Below are 19,211 nucleotides of genomic sequence, written 5' to 3'. Positions count from 1 at the left end.
AATAGATAAAAAAGAAAGATGTACAAATCACCAACAAACATAAAAACATACTCAACCTCACTAATTATCAGGAAAATGCAAATCAAAATCACAATGGAATGGCCATAATTTAAAAGATCAAAAAATAATAGACGTTGGTGTGGATGTGGTGAAAATAGAACACTTACATTGCTGGGGGGAATGTAAACTAGTACAACCACTATGCAAAACAATGTGGAGATCCCATAAAGAACTAAAAGTAGATGTAGCATTTGATCCAGCAATCTCACTACTGTGTATCTACCCAGAGGATAAGAAATCATTATATGAAAAAGACACTTGCCCATGCATGTTTATAGCAGTACAATTTGCAATTGTAAAAATATGGAACCAGCCCAAATGCCCATCAATCAATGAATGGATAAAGAAAATGCTGTATGTGTATGTGTGTGTGTGTGTGTGTGTGTGTATATATATATATATATGCACCCATCTGGGGTGTATATATACACACACACATACACATACCATGGAATACTATTCAGCCATAAAAAGAAATGAAGTAATTTCTTTCACAGTAACCTGGATGGAAGCCGTTATTCTAAGTGAAGTAACTCAGGAATGGAAAGCCAAACATCATATGTTCTCACTTATAAGTGAAAGCTAAGCTGTGCAGACACAAAGGCATAAGAATGATACAATAAACTTTGGGGACTCGGGGAGAAGGGATGGAGAGGGGTGAGGTATAAAAGAGTACACATTGGGTATACACTCTTCAGGGGATGAGTGTACAAAAATCTCAGAAATCACAACTAAAGCACTTATCCACATAACCAAAAACCACCTGTTCCCCCAAAAGTATTGAAATGGAAGGAAGGAAGGAAGGAGAGAGGAAAGGGAGAGGGAGAGAGAGGAAGAAAGAAAGAAAGAGAAAAGAAAACCAAAAAATATGAAATATGTCTTCTCTTTGTTCATGCAGTTCCACATTCAGAAACTATTATGAGGGGGAAACCCCAAAACAAAGTATCAACAATAAAAAATAAAAATCATGCCACATACATGCTTTAAAATACTAGTCTCCAGATTTGATAGGAAAAATAAAGCAGGAGAGAGGTCAGACATCCCGAACTGTAATACATACAGTACATAATTCTGTTTGTGTGCGTGCACATAAATAATTGCATGCACAATATTATTTGGGGGCAATGGTGAACCAATCATTGTGCTATTTGTTTACTGTGTTCTATTATAGGAAATTTGTTGCTATTCCATTTGTACCACCATATCTGATGTCAAGTGAGCATGTAATTCCTTGGCGTAGGGTAATTGTCTCATGAAATATTTCATGAGAAAAATTTCCTGACAGTGTTAAGCAGCTGTATGGAAATTACTCAGGAGATAGGTGTATTTTTTTAATGGGATAGCTTCTAACTGAAATATTAACTGTAGTGAATATGCCAGCATCAACCTCGATGCATTCATTTGGACATTTTCCACATCCCAAGTGATTAGTCTAATACAAATTGGAGCATCACAGATTGCTATTATCTACTTGCATTATTATTTTCATGAATTAATTGTGTTTTTAAAATCAGACCTTTTCCAAATGAGAATACATTTAAATATCTGAGGTGAAAATGTGAAGCTGAGTGTCAGGACCCATGCATATTTATAATTTCAAATTCTGAAACTGCAGTATCATAGGGATAATCCTAGAAAAATTAAAAATTGAGGAACTGACACTTTGGGTCACCTAATCACCCCCCTTGCTGTTTACAGAGAATCCAAATATTGATTCTAGCTTTCCTTCTTCTGAAATAACTTATCACCTTTATCCATATATTAATTCATTCACGTGTTCATTTATTTATTCATCTCTCCATGCATCCATTGTTTCAATCTTTCATTTAATAAATATTAGGCATCATTTATGTGCCTGATATGCTGCTTAGCACTGAGGAAACAAAATGTATGCTAATATTCTTTTTCTCCAATACCTCGTATTTTAGTGAGAGAAACAGATTAATAATCATAATATGATGAAATATGTCTTATAATAGAACTATGACAAAGTGCTGATTGGATAAATCATGAAGTGGCCACATTTCTTCTGGGGTTTGAAGCAAGTGTGTTTTAGGCAAAGCTAAAACAAACACAAAGATCAGGGGACATGAATGGGCACATCAAGTCCTAGGATTAAATAGGCACGACTAGAGTGGAGCATGCATGTTTTGTGGAGACATTGGGAAGAAGGGGAGATGAAGCTGGGTGTTTGGGGTCTAATCATGAAGGATCTTATATATCATAAATAAGTTTATGTTTCTTCCTGTAATGGGATAGTATTATAGATTTTTCTTTTCAGGATGACGGTGGCAAAGAGGAGGAGGAACAGCAGGGAACAAGACAAGTCAGGACATTATTGCAATTATACACACCAGGTGGAATAAAGAGTGTAGTACTGGGACCAAGAGTAGGAAATAGATTAGAAAGATGATTAGAAAGTGATTAGAGATGAGACATATAGGAAAAAGTTATTCTACTCTTAAAGTATTCAATGGATATATATGAAATTTTTAAAAAGTTCCTGAAAACATTTCTATGTTTTTGAACAACGTAAAGAAAATGGAGGATTGGAAATATGTAGATGATGTATTTCTTCATGTGCGACTTGCTTTTTCTTAAAAACAAAAAAATCCAAAAAACTGAAACTCTTCTAAATTTTCTCAGTCTTTATCATTTATCTTCAGCTACATGTGTCCACTGCAAGTCATAACACGGACCCACTTCACAACTGTGTTGGCTTTGATATATCTAAATAAAGGCATCTAGACTCGACTCTGGCCAGAATACAAAAGTTCCACTCTTCCTCAAACCATCATTTACATCTTTTACATTTTCTGGTTTAGGAGGGAGAGGACAGGATTAGCAGTGATAAGAAAACAGGAGTCTGTTCTAATTGCTCAATAACACAAATATTTTCAAAATTAGAAAATATATTTTTCTTCTAATTACATGATTAGTCTTTTTTCTTGCTATTAGTTTTAACTATTCCAACCTCTCAAATTTATGTAGAAAGTGCTTTACTTTACTTTTAACTTATACAACCAAAACCCCTCTATTGTCAGAGCCTAAATTACTATTAATAGCCAATTTGCATATGATTTATTATTTATTATTGTTACTCATATTTTTCTCTCAACTACTGAATTATTCTTCAAATATTTGAAACTCAAATAGTATGTTTTGATATCGCTGGAGTACTTTGGAAAAGGGAGTATAAATAAAACTTTTTTTTTTTTTTGAGACAGAGTCTCACTCTTGTCGCCCAGGCTGCAGTGCAATGGCGTGATCTTGGCTCACTGCAACCCGGGTTCAAGTGATTCTCCTGCCCCAGCCTCCAGAGTAGCTGGGATTACAGGCAACCGCCACCATCCCCAGCTAATTTTTTGTACTTTTAGTAGAGACGGGGTTTCACCATGTTGGTCAGGCTGGTCTCGAACTCCTGACCTCAGGTGATCCACCCACGTTGGCTTCCCAAAGTGTTGGGATTACAAGCGTGAGCCACCGCACCTGGCCAATAAAACTTTTAAACATCTATCTATAGCTATAAAATATCATAAATTACAACTGAAAAATGTCATGAATCTCATTCTGACTGTTAATGAGGATTATATAATTAATAATGATTAGAGAGCAACAAAGTTGGCTTGAAAAATGAATGTCGCCCAGGGGTGACCAGACCCATATGTTGGTTAAGTGACTTGGTTCCATTTATCACCCTTAAAGTGTGTATGGCTCAAATTCCTACCTCAGCAAATTATAAATTACTCTAGGCATGGATGATCAGGCAAGGCTATGAATGGTTAAGATCACAAATATTTTATCTTTGAATTATAATTTATTATTACTACCTAATATTGTTTCTACAATTATTTTACACTTTGTGCTTAGATGACTATCTCTTGATTTCTGTGTACTTTCTTCCTTGCTTTTAATGAACTTTTTTCTTAGGTTTGTGCAGAATGCTCCCCAAATATTCACAAGAAATGCTTACTGTCCTTTTTTAAAATTTCTTGTAAAAACTGTTTATTTTAGTCCCATTTAAAGGTGCGTGTCTCTTTGAAATTAAAAAATGATGTACTAAGATTATATAATCTTCTAAGAGAGATACAAACCTATCCCCACTGTGAGCTTTTTTGGAGGTAAAGGACATTATTGTCTTGTTGTCCCTTTATGCTTATTGTAATGTCCCCTTTCTCCCAGATTTGCTTTCTGTAATAATCTGTTAAACAGTGGAGTGCCTGACATGTATTTGTTCCTTAGGCAAACGTGTAAAACTCTTCAAGTTCGAATGGAGAAGTAGAAAGAGGTTTCTGCTGTGCCTGATGACAATTTTTGACTTCTCCACACTCAAAAAAGTTTTGGCTCCATGTTGGAGCACTAGTTGTGGCGAATCCTAGTGTTGGTCGGATTCTAAGGAAGGGACAGAAGTTTCATTGAGAAGTAAAGATTCAAAACAACTCCAGAAATGAGCTCCCGTCTTGGTTTATTGCTCACAAAGCAGCAGGTGTGTACATGGTGCTAACAGGATTAACTATGACCTACTCTTTCTTGTGGTTACCATTAGCATTTAAGTGCCCCTGATTTCAGAGGGGACAATGAACTTGGTACAGCTTTAGGGAATCAGAAGGCAAAGAACTGCCTCAGTGGTCAGTAAAGAAAGGCATTGGATTATTGTTATTAAAAAGTAGAGAGAGACATCATTCTTTAAACTGATGTGAGGCCCGTACACTGAACAAATAATTGGCCACAAAGAGCCATTATGTTATGTCACCTACAATGGCTCTGCAGTATTGTTTTCCCCAAAGTAGGAAATGGATGCTACGAAAATCTGGGTGTATTCTTGGACTTCTGTTAGTGTTCAAAGTGCTATTATTTGGAAATAAGCATGGAAAGTACTGAGCCATCAGACTTTCACTTAATCTCCATAAACCAAATAAAGGCTGCATTCTTACCTAATGGTCCATTCTTTATATATTTAAATTGCCCCACAATTGAATATTATTTCATACCTGTATCTAAGCATTACAAATAATTAGATTTAAGCATTTATATTTTGACATACTTTGGAAATTCAAGATTACTGAACTATGATGGTTGTTATCAGAAAAGTCCGAAAAGAATTACATCTAGGAAACCGAAAAATAAATAAATAAATAAAAAGCAAAAGCACCCAACATGTTAAACATCACCATCTCTGTTGCCCTATCCTTCAGAAAATGGATTTTAGTTTGAAATTTACAGAAGGGGATTTTTTTTAATAAAAGATTTACCACATGTAGAATGATCATCTCTTAATTTTATGGAGGATGATAGGGATGGAGAGGAGAGAATGCTCCATCTCCATGTGCTCCTTCTGGCATGTTCTCACAAACTTCTGGTACTGCTTTTGTCCTTTCACAGGTTACATCAAGTCCTTTTAAGTGACAGCAACATATTCCTCATTCAGACAGGTGTGTAACCACCCTAAGGGTTCTTCCTGCCCGCTGCACAAACAAAATCAATTCATAGAGACCATGGCATTGCAATAAAGAATTTAATTGATCAGGGGCCAGCCATGCCACACAGAAGATGAAGCTGTTACTCAAATCAAGCTCTCTGATAATCTGGGGGCTAGGGTTTTTCAAAGATAGTTTGGGGGAAGGGGTGGGAGTGGCTAGGGAATGATTGCTTGCTACTGTTGGTTGGAGATGCAGTCATACAGGTGTGGGAAACAGTCCTCCTGTGGGTGAATTGCTTCTGGGTAAGGTCACAGGAGCGGTTGGTGGGTCCAGGTGGAGCCACTGGTGTCAGGCATGCAAAAACCTTGAAAAGATATCTCAAAAGACCCATATTAGGTTCTACAACAGTGATGTTATCTGTAGGAGTAATTGGAGAATTTGCATCCATTGTGACCTCTAGAACAATGGCTGGCAATTGTTTATGTCTATGACTTAGCAGAATTCAGTCTCCTCTATCCTCGTAGCCTGGTGATCTTTCCTTAGCTTTACAAAGGTGGTTGAGTTTTGGTGAAAGGCTATTATTACTTAAGCTATTAACTGAATGTCTTCCAAAGTTAGCTTGGCTTAAACCCAGAAATAATTAAGATCAGATTGAATGCCTAAGGCAAGATAGGGTTTGGCTAGATTAGATCCCCCCAACTGCCGTAATTTTCTCCCTGATACAGTTTTTGCAAAGGTGGTTTCAATATCTCAAGGAAAGGTTGTCCCTAAGAGTCATTTGTATTTGTAACACAAACCAACAAAGAAGTTAAGATAAAATGTTCTCTAGGCTGTGAAAAGGAATTTCTTCCAAGTTTCAGCTCTTCTTCACCCCTAAACTCCAACTATCTTAAACTCATTTTTTAAAGTACAATTTTTAAAGCTTCTGTAGTGAGACTGGAATTCTTGAGGAGAGTGATTCTTGACCAGATTGAAACTTATAAAGTAAAGCTTTCTGGCAGAAAGTAGATAAAAACTATCAATTCAAATTACTCTTTTACAAATGAGAGGCTAGTCTAAAAAAATGAACTTAATATCAAATTTAGCAGGTAAGGTGCCTTTGAATTGAGTTCAGAATCTCAACTGTCTGTAAAAATGTATGAACTATGCTGGAATATAGAATTAATATCTTAAAAAGGCTGCTCAGATTTCCTTGAGGCATTTAAAATAATTGTTTTCCTGACTTAAGGATTTTTTGAATGTCTTCAAGAGATTTCTCCTTATTCCATATGCTGTTGATTTTCACCATTATCTTAATTTTGTGTGTGTGATTCTGCACCTGAAACAAACACAGTGTGTGTGTGTTGGGGTACTAAGGGAAGGGGAAGCAAAGTCTTGTCTTAACAAATATTTTGTAAAGTGTCAAAGGAATTTATTAGCTACTTAAAAAGCAGAAAATGCTTTGTTTTGCTAGCATTGAATGTCATCCAGAGAGAAACGGCTGATCTGCTTCTGAGTGGATGAATGTGCATAAATGGCAACGCAAACAGTCATCTACTTCCATGAGTCACATAGAAGAGTTCATGGCAGGCACACTGTACAGCTTTCAAAGTTCCAAGAAACAGCGCAGGTCCATCTGTTCAAAAGATTCATTTCCAGTCAAGATCTTCATTTGCACAGCATAGGAAGCTGAAAGCCATTGACAGATGTTGTATATGTGGTAGGAGCTCACTAGTTCTGCATTCTAATATAATGATTAGGCCTTTTAGAAAATGGAGTTTTCAAAGTGGTTATACCACTGAAGAATTTAGGTGATCAGAACGACATTTTATCCCATTTAGAAGTAGTGTTTCTTAAGAAAGGTCACAGTAGTTGGAAGCAAGAAGTGACTTAGAAGCTCACTGACTCCAACCGATGTGCTTGGTAGATAAAAACTCAAGTTTCAGATATTTTTTTAAGTGACTTAGCCAGAGTTCTAGGACTAGCAGGTAGTAACACTGGTATAAAACCGTGGTCTCCTGATTAGCAGAATGAGGCTGTCCCATTCAGGCATATCTGGTATTCTGTTTTCCAGAAGTCTAGAAAGATTATATGCCAAGTCTGGAGAATCTCTTATTTTTTTGCTTCCTACACTGAGACTCACACTGATTTACACCTAAATATAATCAGTTAGCTACAGAAATGCTGTTGTTTGAAATTACACTTTCCACTCACCCAAGGCTGTTAAATTTTTCAAGAACTTATAAAATAGATAACTGAGTATCGTTCAAGGTCCTTTAGTGGAAATGTTGATCCTAACTGAAGTATTAAATATATCTCAAAGTGTTAAAATAAATGTTCAGGCCAGTCTAGCAAAAGCAGTTCTTTGGAGGTAAAACTAAGCTGTGGTATGAAAATACAATGGTTTTCAGGTCTCTAGGAATCACCTCCATCATCATGAAAGTAAAATATAGGCTTAATTTTCATATAGATGAGTATATTTATAAAAGTGATTTATATGTCACTGTCTTATAGTGCCTTACCTTACCTGAAAGCTGTCTGGTCAGCTTGCTCATGCGTGAATATCCCAGACCAATAGGTGTCTTTCATTTCATAATACCTTATTGCATGAAGTGCTTTAAGATATGACGAGTGCATTCACATATAGTTACAACCAATGTAGTGGCAGCTTTTCTCAAGCTTAAATGAGAAAACCTGATACTGCAGAGTAATGATGTTTTAATTGCACATTTAGTACACAAAAAGTGAAGCAAGAGCTTATTTCATGTATGTGTAAGAGCTACATTAAAAAAATACATTTGCAGTGAAGTAGCAATTATATTCAAAGAAAGGAAGAGTTCATTCAAATTAGCACTTAGGATGATGAAGGTATTCTATTCTCCCTTTTACCTTTATCGAATAAGTTAAATTTATTGTAATGTTAGTTTGAAATTGTGCCTATTTGTGATGTTATTAAGCAGCCATCTTAAAAGGATTGGCCATGCACTGCATTTAATCCTTCTGCCTCCTCTTAGAAATATTACCACATTTCCTTGTCTTCCAGTTGTTTAGCTAAAGAGTGCTCATCAGTCCAAAAATAAATGTTTATCTAATAACATGGATATTTTAGTGAAAATTTAACTTTTTAAAATGAAATTGACTGCAATGTTCATAATGCATTTTCACTTCTATTGTTCATAACACATTTTCACTTCTATTATATAAATATTGTTTAATAGTTCCTCATAACATGATTTTAATGAACATATTGGAGAAGAGAATTTTTTTTTAATTAAGCTAATATCATATAAGATTTACATTGATGCTGTGGAGATTTGGCAGTGATTTCACAAACATGTTGTAGACTGGCAAATGGAACAACTGAAATTTAAAAAATCTGGGATATGGGGTAGAACTCAAAGAAAAATAATAGCAGAGGAACCATCAATAAAGAATAGGGAAATTTGCAAATCTGCATTTTTTTTGGCATAATAATATCCCATTTATTTTTTAAGTGTAGATAAAGTGCAGTGCCAACTTCCTAAATATGTATCCTTTGTGCAAAGTCTGATGGTAGCTGGTTTATTAGAAAGACAAAGAGTTAGAAAAAAATGGAATTCTGTATCAGAGAAGACTAGTAACATATGTGCAGAAACAATGAGAGCCAAAACCTGGGAATTTAATACATTTGGATGGCTAAAAATTTACACATGTCTGAATAATAATAGTGAATACTTCTTTAGCACTCATTAGGTTCCTCGTACTGTTTTAAGCATGTAACCTATTAACTCATTTACTTCTCAGCTCAGACAATCTATGATGCAGATGCTAATAGTATTTCTGTTTTACCCAGTAAATCATTAGCAGAACTGAACATTGAACACAGGCAGCCTACCTTCATGGAACACCAAAGTCGTGCTTCATTTTTTTCTTAATTTTTATTTTTACAATTTTTTTTAGACAGTCTCACTGTGTCATCCAGGCTGGAGTGCATTGGCAAGATCATAGCTCACTATAGACATGACCTCTTGGGCTCAAGCAATCCTCCCTGTAGCCTCCTGAGTAGCTGGGAATAGAGGTGTGCACCATCACGACTGGCTAATTTTTAATTTTTTTTTTTTTTTGTAGAGTCTTGAGGGGTCTTGCCATGTTGCCCGAGCTGGTCTCAAACTCCTGGCCTCAAGCAATCCTCCTGCTTCAGCCTCTTAAAGCACTGGGATTGGCTGGGCGTGGTGGCTCATGCCTGTAAACCTAGCACTTTGGGAAGCTGAGGCGGACGGATCACGAGGTCGAGAGATTGAGACCATCCTGGCTAACATGGTGAAACCCCATTTCTACTAAAAAAAAAATACAAAAAAATTAGCTGGGCGTGGTGGTGGGTGCCTGTGGTCCCAGCTACTCGGGAGGCTGAGGCAGGAGAATGGCATGAACCCAAGAGGCAGAGCTTGCAGTGAGCCGAGATAGCACTACCGCACTCCACCCTGGGCGACAGAACGGGACTCCGTCTCAAAAAAAATAAAATTAAATTAAAATAAATAAATTAATTAATTAAATAAAGCACTGGGATTACAGGCCTGAACCACCATGCCTGGCCAGTGCTTCATTTTTAATATGTGACTTTTATTATTAACATAACAAGATTATGAAAAGAAATAATTGCAAGATGAATCACTATAAGCAACAAAAAATTAAGTCAATATTTTTAGAGAAACAAGAAGTGATACCACCCTCCAATAGGTATCCTATGTATCAACTTTTGTATCTTGTTTGAGAATTTCTACTTCTACCACCTACTAAAAAAGGCATTTACTGGGACAAGCACTTTGTCTGGATTATCTGATTTAATCACAATAGCATATTACACACAGGGAGGCCAAGGGTCAGCGAGTTTAAATAATTTATTCAACCCCATAGTGTTAGAAAGTGATAAGGCAAGGATTTGAACCTGGGCAGTCTGCCGAACAAAGCCTGAGCTATTTGTCATTATGCCTCTCACCATAATATGTTACCTCCTGCGGATAACCTAGTCAGCAGGACTTGAACAGGGGGAAAAAGGAATTTTAGGCTTCAGTATAATGATTGTAAGAATTTTAAGATTTAAGAATGTTATAAAAGGACAGAATAGATTATTGAATTTCCTTCCAACTTTGTGATTTACTTTAACTTGAAGATTGGCAGAGGAAATTTCACAATACTCAAACAATAAAATGGAAACAGTATAAATAATTGAGCTCACCTAATTTCAAATTTAACTAATATCATATATGTCATTAACCAGGTTTTATTTTCTCAATTTAAATTGTTGAACAGACTTAAAGACATGATTTTAGCATGAGTTGTTTAGAAATCTAATCAGGGCCCTATAATTGTTTTGTTGGCCTGTGATAAGTGGGTACCTTGATCTTAAATAATTACTACTTTTTGCTTAATGTTACCAGATTAGCATCTTCATCCTGGTTGATTGCTACCAGGGTAGCATCCTGCTTGTGACAGAAAAGCTATTATTATTTCTGCATTTTATATGTATTCGGCAGCCCGGTAGTTTCACTTACCAAACTGGCTGGTGTGTGGCACACACAAATAAGATTTGCATAAAAAAGAACAGCTGTGTAAAATATTGCCTTTGGAAACGCAAATTTACTGAGATAGTGATTATAGCGCATGAAGCTCAAGGCATAACCGTAACAATCATAGGGCCATTTCTCTCCCTCATGCAGTATTTTATATCTATTGCCCTCGGAACAAGAAGATAGTGTGCATTCATGGTAGCAAATGCTATCTCCCATCCTGTAAAACTGATTTTATTGCAACCCCCTGCTTTTAGTTACTGAAAATTTGCCAAAAATCTTCCTTAGAAGGTATAACTTAGTGCTTGGCCTCTTCCAAAAAATACGGTTTGAATGAAAGAGTATTATTTAAGTTGTAAAAATATGGCAATGCTTAATTTGATGTATTAACGATTACTTATACTTTTTAAAATGTTGGATTGTATAAATATTGCTTAAGCAAATCTTGCATATCAGGGTGTTCCAGTTTAGAGTCTACAAAAGGTAAAATGACATTTAAAATATGTTTCCCCCCCTAGCATGCCAGAATTTAAACTTGGGTCACTCATATTTATTTAAAATAAGCATACAAATCATAAAAGGTTGATATTTTTGTTTAATTTTAGGTAATAATTTTATTTGCAAATAGTATTTGGACCTTGCATAGTAAGCTTTTTCAATTGGTGATAATGTACCTATATTTAGAATCATTTTCCTATGGATTTTTAAACCTTTGGTTTTCCCATCTTGTTTAGTGCAAACCCTGAAGTTGTCAGGGAGGGTGCTGGTAGATATTTATACATGTTCATCCTTATTTTGTGTTGAAAAGGATGAGTCATTAGTTAGGCTTTAATTCCTTCAATGCAGTTCTCTAAACTTGCATGAATGTCTGTTAGTATTGTTCAAAGAAAAACTTTAGCCGAATTAAATTGAGCAAAGAACAATTTGTGAATCATGCAGTCTTCCAAGCAAGAGTAGGCTCAGAGACTCCAGCGCAGACACGTGGTGGAAGATTTATAGAAAGAAAAAGGAAAGTGACATAGAGAAAACGGAAGTGAGGTATAGAAACAGCCAGATTGGTTACAGCACAGCATCTGCCTTATTTGAACACAGTTTGAACAGTTGGCCACCTTTGATTGGCCAAAACTCAGTGATTGGCATAAGAGTGGGCTATGGTGTGTTGACACCTCCATTTAGGTTACAGTTTATGATGTACAGAGAAACCTTTAGGCTGAACTTAAAATATGCAAGGAGGAAGCTTTAGGCTAAATTTAATAGTGTGATTCTTTCATTCTACTTTTAGTGGCTCTCTTGTTAAAGATTTATATGTTCAAAAGCAAAAAAAAATCCCTCCTAAAATCCAGACCTTTTATTTTTATAGTTGTTCAGGGTTGACAAAGCTAGGTGTTAAATAACATTATAATACTTGATCTTCATGGCAATACTGCCATTCTGGCCTAAATACAGAGTTCTTGATGCCGAATCACCATGTGTCCCCTTGGTCAAAATCAAATAGTCAAAAAAAAAAAATCAAGTATTAGATTGTACACTTTCATCTAATATTAGAAATGATTTATACCATATTCTTCATCTCATAATGTATGCTAGGATATTTTTAAAATTAATAATCCAGGAATACTGTGTAAAACTTAGGTGTGAGAATAGGTTGCTTTAATTATGCTGTAATCCATGTGTATTTAGACAATTACTTCTTTTAGTCATGTTTAAATTGTGTTTGTCTAGCAATTATGTTAGCTGATAGAAAGATATCATCATGAAAATGGATGTTTATGATGTTTTTGAGGATATGGGTTATATCCTTATTTATATGTGTTTATATGTTTATGTGTGTGTATATATCTATGTTTTTTTCTCTACAGAAATGGAGAAAAAATTGTTTTCGTTTCATAAGCCTTTTGTATTATACTTTTAATTTAGATGTCTATTTTCAAAATTATATGAGAGCAAAGTTTTAATATATAAATAGTTGAGAGGATAATTTCTCAACTTTATATAAACTAGTAGGGTCAAATATTTAGCTTGAAATGAAGATATAGGAATGCATCTATTCTACTCACTAATAGATTACTTACAACCTGAGCTTGAAGTAGATCAAGAGGACATGTCACCTGCTATCACAGAGTCATGGCACCACGTTCATGCAGTTCATTTCCACCATGTTTCTCCATTTGGCTACACTGAGCAACAGCAGAGGCTAAACCATTTATTCTCTGTCAATTTCCTCTCTCTTTCTCTCTCAATTTCCTCTCTCCATCTTTTACACACACACATATATCTTCCCCTCTCTTTTATTGTCTTTTCAGCATTAGTTTTGAAAATATGGTCCACGTTCATATTCAATTTGAGAGCCCTTCACAGAAATTGTATATGATGACTCCTGAATGGCAGGCAGATTGATAGTGGATAATTGATGATGAGATCGCTGCTATGCCTAAGGTATCTCCTGCTCCCAGAATCTCAAAGATGCAGTAGGCTCTTCATGTGTTTCCAACCCTCCATTCTCAGCTCAACTTCTTCCATGGTTCTGTGCATGGGAGTAAGACACTTCAAATACGCAGGCAAAGAACTCCTTCCTCGGGAGTGCTAGCAGACCACTGAGACAGAAATAAGATGACTGCCTCCATGCATGAAAACACTTTTTTGCCTTTTGTAGCATCTCCCTTTGGTAGTATAATTTGAGACTAGCCATAGCAAAGTCTAGAACTAGCTTATTATTTTGTCTAATATATTCATTTTTTAACATAATTGATCAGAAAACAATGAAACCAAACAGACTTTTGTAATGTTTTTCAAAGGACAAGTAACAATGTCACTTAATAGAATAAAATCAAAATTTCGACAATAATTTTTTAAAATCACTTTTTGTTTTAGCCATTCCTAGAAAAGAACTGTTAGATAACTCTCTAAATACCCTGTCTGATATTAGAGTAGAATTAGAAATTTATTAACACAGCAGAAATCAAGATATTTCTGCTGTGTCGGTAATCTCTTCTCCTCTCCCCTCTTTCTCCCTCTATCCTCTCCCTCTCTCAAAATCTCTTTTCCTCTCCCCTCCTTCTCCCTCTCTCTTCTTCTCCCTCTCCCTGTGTGTTTTCCTCTGTATCTATGCATACATAGATATGTATGTATATATGTATCAGGCATTCTATCTGTTTATTATTCTTTTTTCCTGTACACAAATGGTCTTTGGACTTTAGTAGGTGTGAAGTTAGTATGAATGTTTTTAGTGATACTTAAAATAGCATTAATAGTATATTCTAATCAATTTTATGAAAAATTTGGGACACCTTTAACATTTGGCACAACACTTTTCTATTCCTTATTGTTTCTCTCCTCAGATATTTTTGTCGCCCATAAACAGATTTTTTTCAAATATAATTTTTCAAATATAATTTTTCAAATATAATTGACTCAAATAAACCCTCAATTTTTAAACTATTTCAAAAATGAACTTTATGGAACCAATCCCCAAGGGCTTTTTGAGAATATGATGTTACTATGTTGCTGGGAACAAAGGTCTTTCTTCACTGAGGCCTAGTATGATGTGTTTGTGATATTTGGGTTATGTCTACCAAGCCTGTGCAAAAAAACAAGGATTCCAGAATCACTCTCTGGGTCTGAGTGGGATATTGTTGTCACCAGTTGGGATAATTCTAGTCACAGTTGTATTCATTTGGATAATTGTGCAAATGGCTTTAAAAATATTGTGAGATGATAATGAGAAAAAAAGTCTATTTTTATATGATGGAAATACCTGCATCTGTTAGTCCTTTAAAATTAAGCAATGTATTTAATATAGCAAACACCAGCATTTTGAGTTATCTATTAATTTTTAATTGTGTTTAGTTTTAAGATTATCGGTATGTTATGAAATGTTGAGTTTATTTTCTCCTTCCTTTGTAGGTAACCCATTAACCGAGGAGAAATCAAGTGATCCTCAAGGCTGATGACATTGAACATGCGCATAGAAACTTCACTCCTGAGGTGATCTTGAAGATTTTTATACCACTTGAAAGAGGCACTCAAGAGTCTATTTCCAAGGGATTTCATGGCCTCTTCTTGAAATCAAGACTTTTTAAAAGTCAGACATGAACTTCTATGTATGAAGATTTCAGCAGATTTGAACTGTGTTCAACTTGTAAATTGTTAAAAGAATTTGAAGTCACTGTCTGCGGAGCTGGTGAAGAGTTGTTTTTTTCAGGGTGATGTTAGAGACAGTCACCTTTTGAGTTACTGGCTCCAGGTGTGACTACTTTTCTTGTTTCTGCAAGCTGTATCCCAAGTGCACTGTCCTTCTGTCCTGGATGTGTTCCTGGGTCCTATGTTCATTTGCTAGTGGGACTACACATGGCTTTAATGACATTTCCTTTGAGAACTTTTCCTCTGGCATGGTGTAGACTGAGACAATTTTATTTATATCCTAATCTTGGAGCTCGGAAAGCCTACATGTTTTAACATCTTAAAGTTGCTTTTGTTAAAGGAATGGAAATATATATCCATTGATAATAATGTTGGCAAGTAATAGTTATCTGAATAAATCAATCATATAAGAATGTATAGACAAGCTGACATATTTCCCTAAGGCTAACAACACCCTGCTGAAGCTCTTTGTCAAATAGGTAGTAGTTAGAACTGGATTACCATTTTCATTATATAATACTTTGTACCTCTAGAGCACTCTCCCTTTCTGTTTTTTTTTTTTTAAGTGAGCTTTTTTTAAAATTTTTTATGTTTACTTATTCCCTTCACAGAAATCAGCAGTGAGCAGTCAAGTTAATGGGTAGCCTTCAGTTTCAAAAAAATTGACGGGGATGCATGTGAGTTTCTGATTTCTTAGCTTGAACATTATTCACTTAGATTTCTTCTAGTATTTTTTAAAAAACTGTCCTTTCTCATTTTAAAAGAGTTTCTTTTGCTTGATCCCAATGACTGAATGCTTATATATTTGTTCAATCTGTTGATAGAAAAAAATTGTTCATTTTCCTCAGTCTCAAATTTATAAATATTTGCTTACAGTTTTCCTATTCAAACAATTTGTTAGGCCAATATTTTGTGACATTTTTGTAGCGATTTTAACGTTTGTGGTTTTGGTTCTACAGGAAAGTCATAAATATTTAAAGGCCTTAAACATGTATGTACTTTTTTTTCCTAAGTTATAGAATGTATAATTTTATACTACATTTATTTTGTTTCATTTGTGATATGAAGGGAGAGAAGAAAGAAAATTGGGTAGCCATTCTGTAACAATATTGTGTAAACCTATAGTTTGAAGGAATGCAAGGAGAGGGATTTCTGTGTTTTACTCATTTTAGACTGTTCAGAAGATGCTTCATAAATTGTCCTGTTAGAATTTCCATCATAGAAGGTGGTATGGAAGAAGGTATGGAAATATCTTGTATTCTAAAAACTCACTGATGTGGTCAGTTAGACATACGTTGGTTTCCAGGATGGAGGCCCATATATTCTGGGGAGCTCTGGTCTATTAGTTTGTGACAATATTCAAAGGCCAAAACACTACTCAGACACTTTCCTGGGAAGAGCAACTAAAAATGTAAAATTGGTTAAAAATAAAATCTGAAAAGTATGTATCTGACATTGAACTAAAATCCACTGTCTCATAAGTTCATGGAATGAAATGACTTTCTGCCTCCATTTTAATCATGCATAAAATGAATTAGATGGCTTTGAGTGGATTTTCACAATGGCTCAAGACTATATGAAATTATTAAAAAAAAGTCGCCCTGGGGTTTCTGCATCAATTAGAATATCGTTAATTTCTTTGTAACCAAGTGAAAAACTATACTTTTTGGAAATTATGAATTTGTCCTAGGTTTGTTTGAGATTCAAAATTATAGATCATGCTTATCATTTTTTAAACTATGTTCTTTAAATCAACACTGGAAACTCTGTATTATATACAAGTGTAATACATGCATATAATAGAAAAAAAAAATGGAATTTCAACTATACTAACTAGATTATCCCCAGTAGATTAATGTTGTGACTATTCAGAAAAGGTGAATAAAATTGGGATATAAAATGAACTGTTTTTCATAAATTACATTTATAGATCTGTTTTCTGTGTTTTAAAAGCATTTCAGTTACTATCCAGGGAAACCTCTGAATTCCTGGGGAAGATGACATAAATTCTTCAATCTTTTTTTTTTAAATAAAGATCCATGGCAAATCTTGCCATTTACACAAGTTTCCAATATATGAATGCTTCTTTGCTAGGATACAATTGAAATAGATATACTTAACACTTGCGCTACTTGCCCATCTTGACTATAAGTACCACTGGCATAATTTGCTAGCAATATGTAAAATTCATTTTATGAAAATTGTTAAAGATAATGATCTCTTTATCTTTCAAAATATGTATGAAAATATTAAAATCACAAATATGACTATAATTTAACTTTTAAAGTTTTTTTTAAAACTTTTTATTTTTAAAGAATTAAGACTCACAGGAAGCTACAAAAATAGCACAGAGGGTTTCTTTGAAAACTTTACCCATCTTACCCAGTGATAACATTTTATAAAACCATATAACATTGTCAAAACCAGGAAATCGACATTGGTATAATACTATTAACTCAATACAGACCTAATTCAGATCTCACTAGTTTTCACATGAACTCTGTGTGTGTGTGTGTGTGTGTGTGTGTGTGTGTTTGTGTGTGTGTAATCCTTTTAAAATTGGTATCCATCCATTGTAATATGCTGGATGAGATTACAGTGTGACACTATGGGCCAATGAGTGACTGATTTGTGATAATTCTTTTGAAGTCCTCTATTTTTGGAATAATATCCCATAGTTTTATTTTACTTTATTTTTTATACACTCTTGTTGCCTTAACACAATAGAAACTTCCAGTTTTAACATCAGAGTGTACTATATGTGATTTCAAATATGCTATTGTTTTTAATGGGTAGGAAGAGATCTGAGAATCTGCGTCTATGATTAAAATAAAAAGAAATTTTGATTTTATTCTTTATTTCCCATAACAATACTTGCACCATTTACAACCAATGCTATACAATTCGACTGTGACTTTTGATAATAATCACTAATAGCATAGTAATTAATTGAGTGATTAAATGAGACTTGATCTTTTCAAAGTTTTGATCATTTTCTCAATTCATAGATAATGTATCCACATGAAAGGGTGATGCAAAGAAACAAAGAAATCAAATTGTATTTGTTCCTTATCCAGCCCTTTCTCACTTTGACTCATTAATTTAATGGGGAGAATTAGGATGACACTGGACACTCTGCTTGGAGAAAGTGAAAAGTTTGGAGAGACATATACTGAGTATCTTCTGTCCCTGCTACCCACATAGAGAACTCATGGTAGAACATTATTATTTTTATCAAAGTAAGGGTCTTTCTTTTTTCCTTCCTACCTTTCCTCCCCTCCCTCTGCCCCTCCCTCCCTCCCCCTCCTTCCCTCACTTCCCCTCCTCCCCTCCCTTCCCCTCCTCTCCCCTTGCTCCCTCCCCTACCCCACTCTCCCCCTCCCTCCCTCCTTTCCTCCCTCCCTCCACCCCTCCCTCCCTCCCCCCTCCTTCCCTCCCTTCCCCTCCTCCCCTCCCTTCCCTCCTCTCCCCTTGCTCCCTCCCCTACCCCACTCTCCCCCTCCCTCCCTCCCTTCCTTCCTCCCTCCCTCCCTCCCTCCCTCCCTTCTTTCCTTCCTTCCTTCCTTCCTTCCTGTCCTTGTTTTGTATATATAATGCTTTGGGAAGAAAACATTGAAATAAATATATTTAGATTTCTTTCTCATTGCTTTAACTTGCACTGTGTGAGATTGGGAAAAGTAGTATAGACATTTCAATTATCTGGCAATTAACTGACAATAATTGAATTCCTACTAGGCACAAGCATGTTTGACTAGATTGAATTTTGAGGTTAGCTGAAGCTTAGTCTTAAAAATGGTCTTTCAAATTATTTCAAAAGATATTTTCTCCATGCCCCTGTTTTTATGGCACTATGCTAACCAATGGGAAAGTGGATACGTAGATTTATGAACATTTTGTATTTATTTTGATTTTTTATATTTGTTTTTCCCCAATATATTGCAAGTTACTAAATGGTATGCACTTTACCTTAAGCATTTTCCTGGATGGGCTTGTTATGCAAAGCAATTCAATTTTATTCTAGAAGTTATGTGAACATGGCCGGGCAGGGCATTGCATGTTCTGTAAA

The 19,211-nt window shown here is 35.2% G+C and overlaps 1 protein-coding gene across 4 annotated transcripts in view; it reads left to right on the top strand.

The window, feature by feature from the left end:
• TAFA2 (TAFA chemokine like family member 2) overlaps positions 1–17,415 on the top strand; it is a 585,401-nt gene extending 567,986 nt beyond the window's left edge. For 3 of the 4 annotated variants that reach the window (XM_054526474.2, XM_054526473.2, XM_054526472.2), the window contains one exon: positions 14,909–17,415. In XM_054526474.2, coding sequence (XP_054382449.1) covers positions 14,909–14,920 — 12 coding nt within the window. In that variant the 3' untranslated portion in view covers positions 14,921–17,415. 4 annotated transcript variants of the gene reach the window in all.
• Positions 17,416–19,211: the final 1,796 nt, after the last annotated feature.

Source organism: Pongo abelii, chromosome 10 (assembly GCF_028885655.2).
Source record: "Pongo abelii isolate AG06213 chromosome 10, NHGRI_mPonAbe1-v2.0_pri, whole genome shotgun sequence".
NCBI lineage: Eukaryota > Metazoa > Chordata > Mammalia > Primates > Hominidae > Pongo > Pongo abelii.
This window is presented reverse-complemented; position numbering and strand designations above follow the sequence as displayed.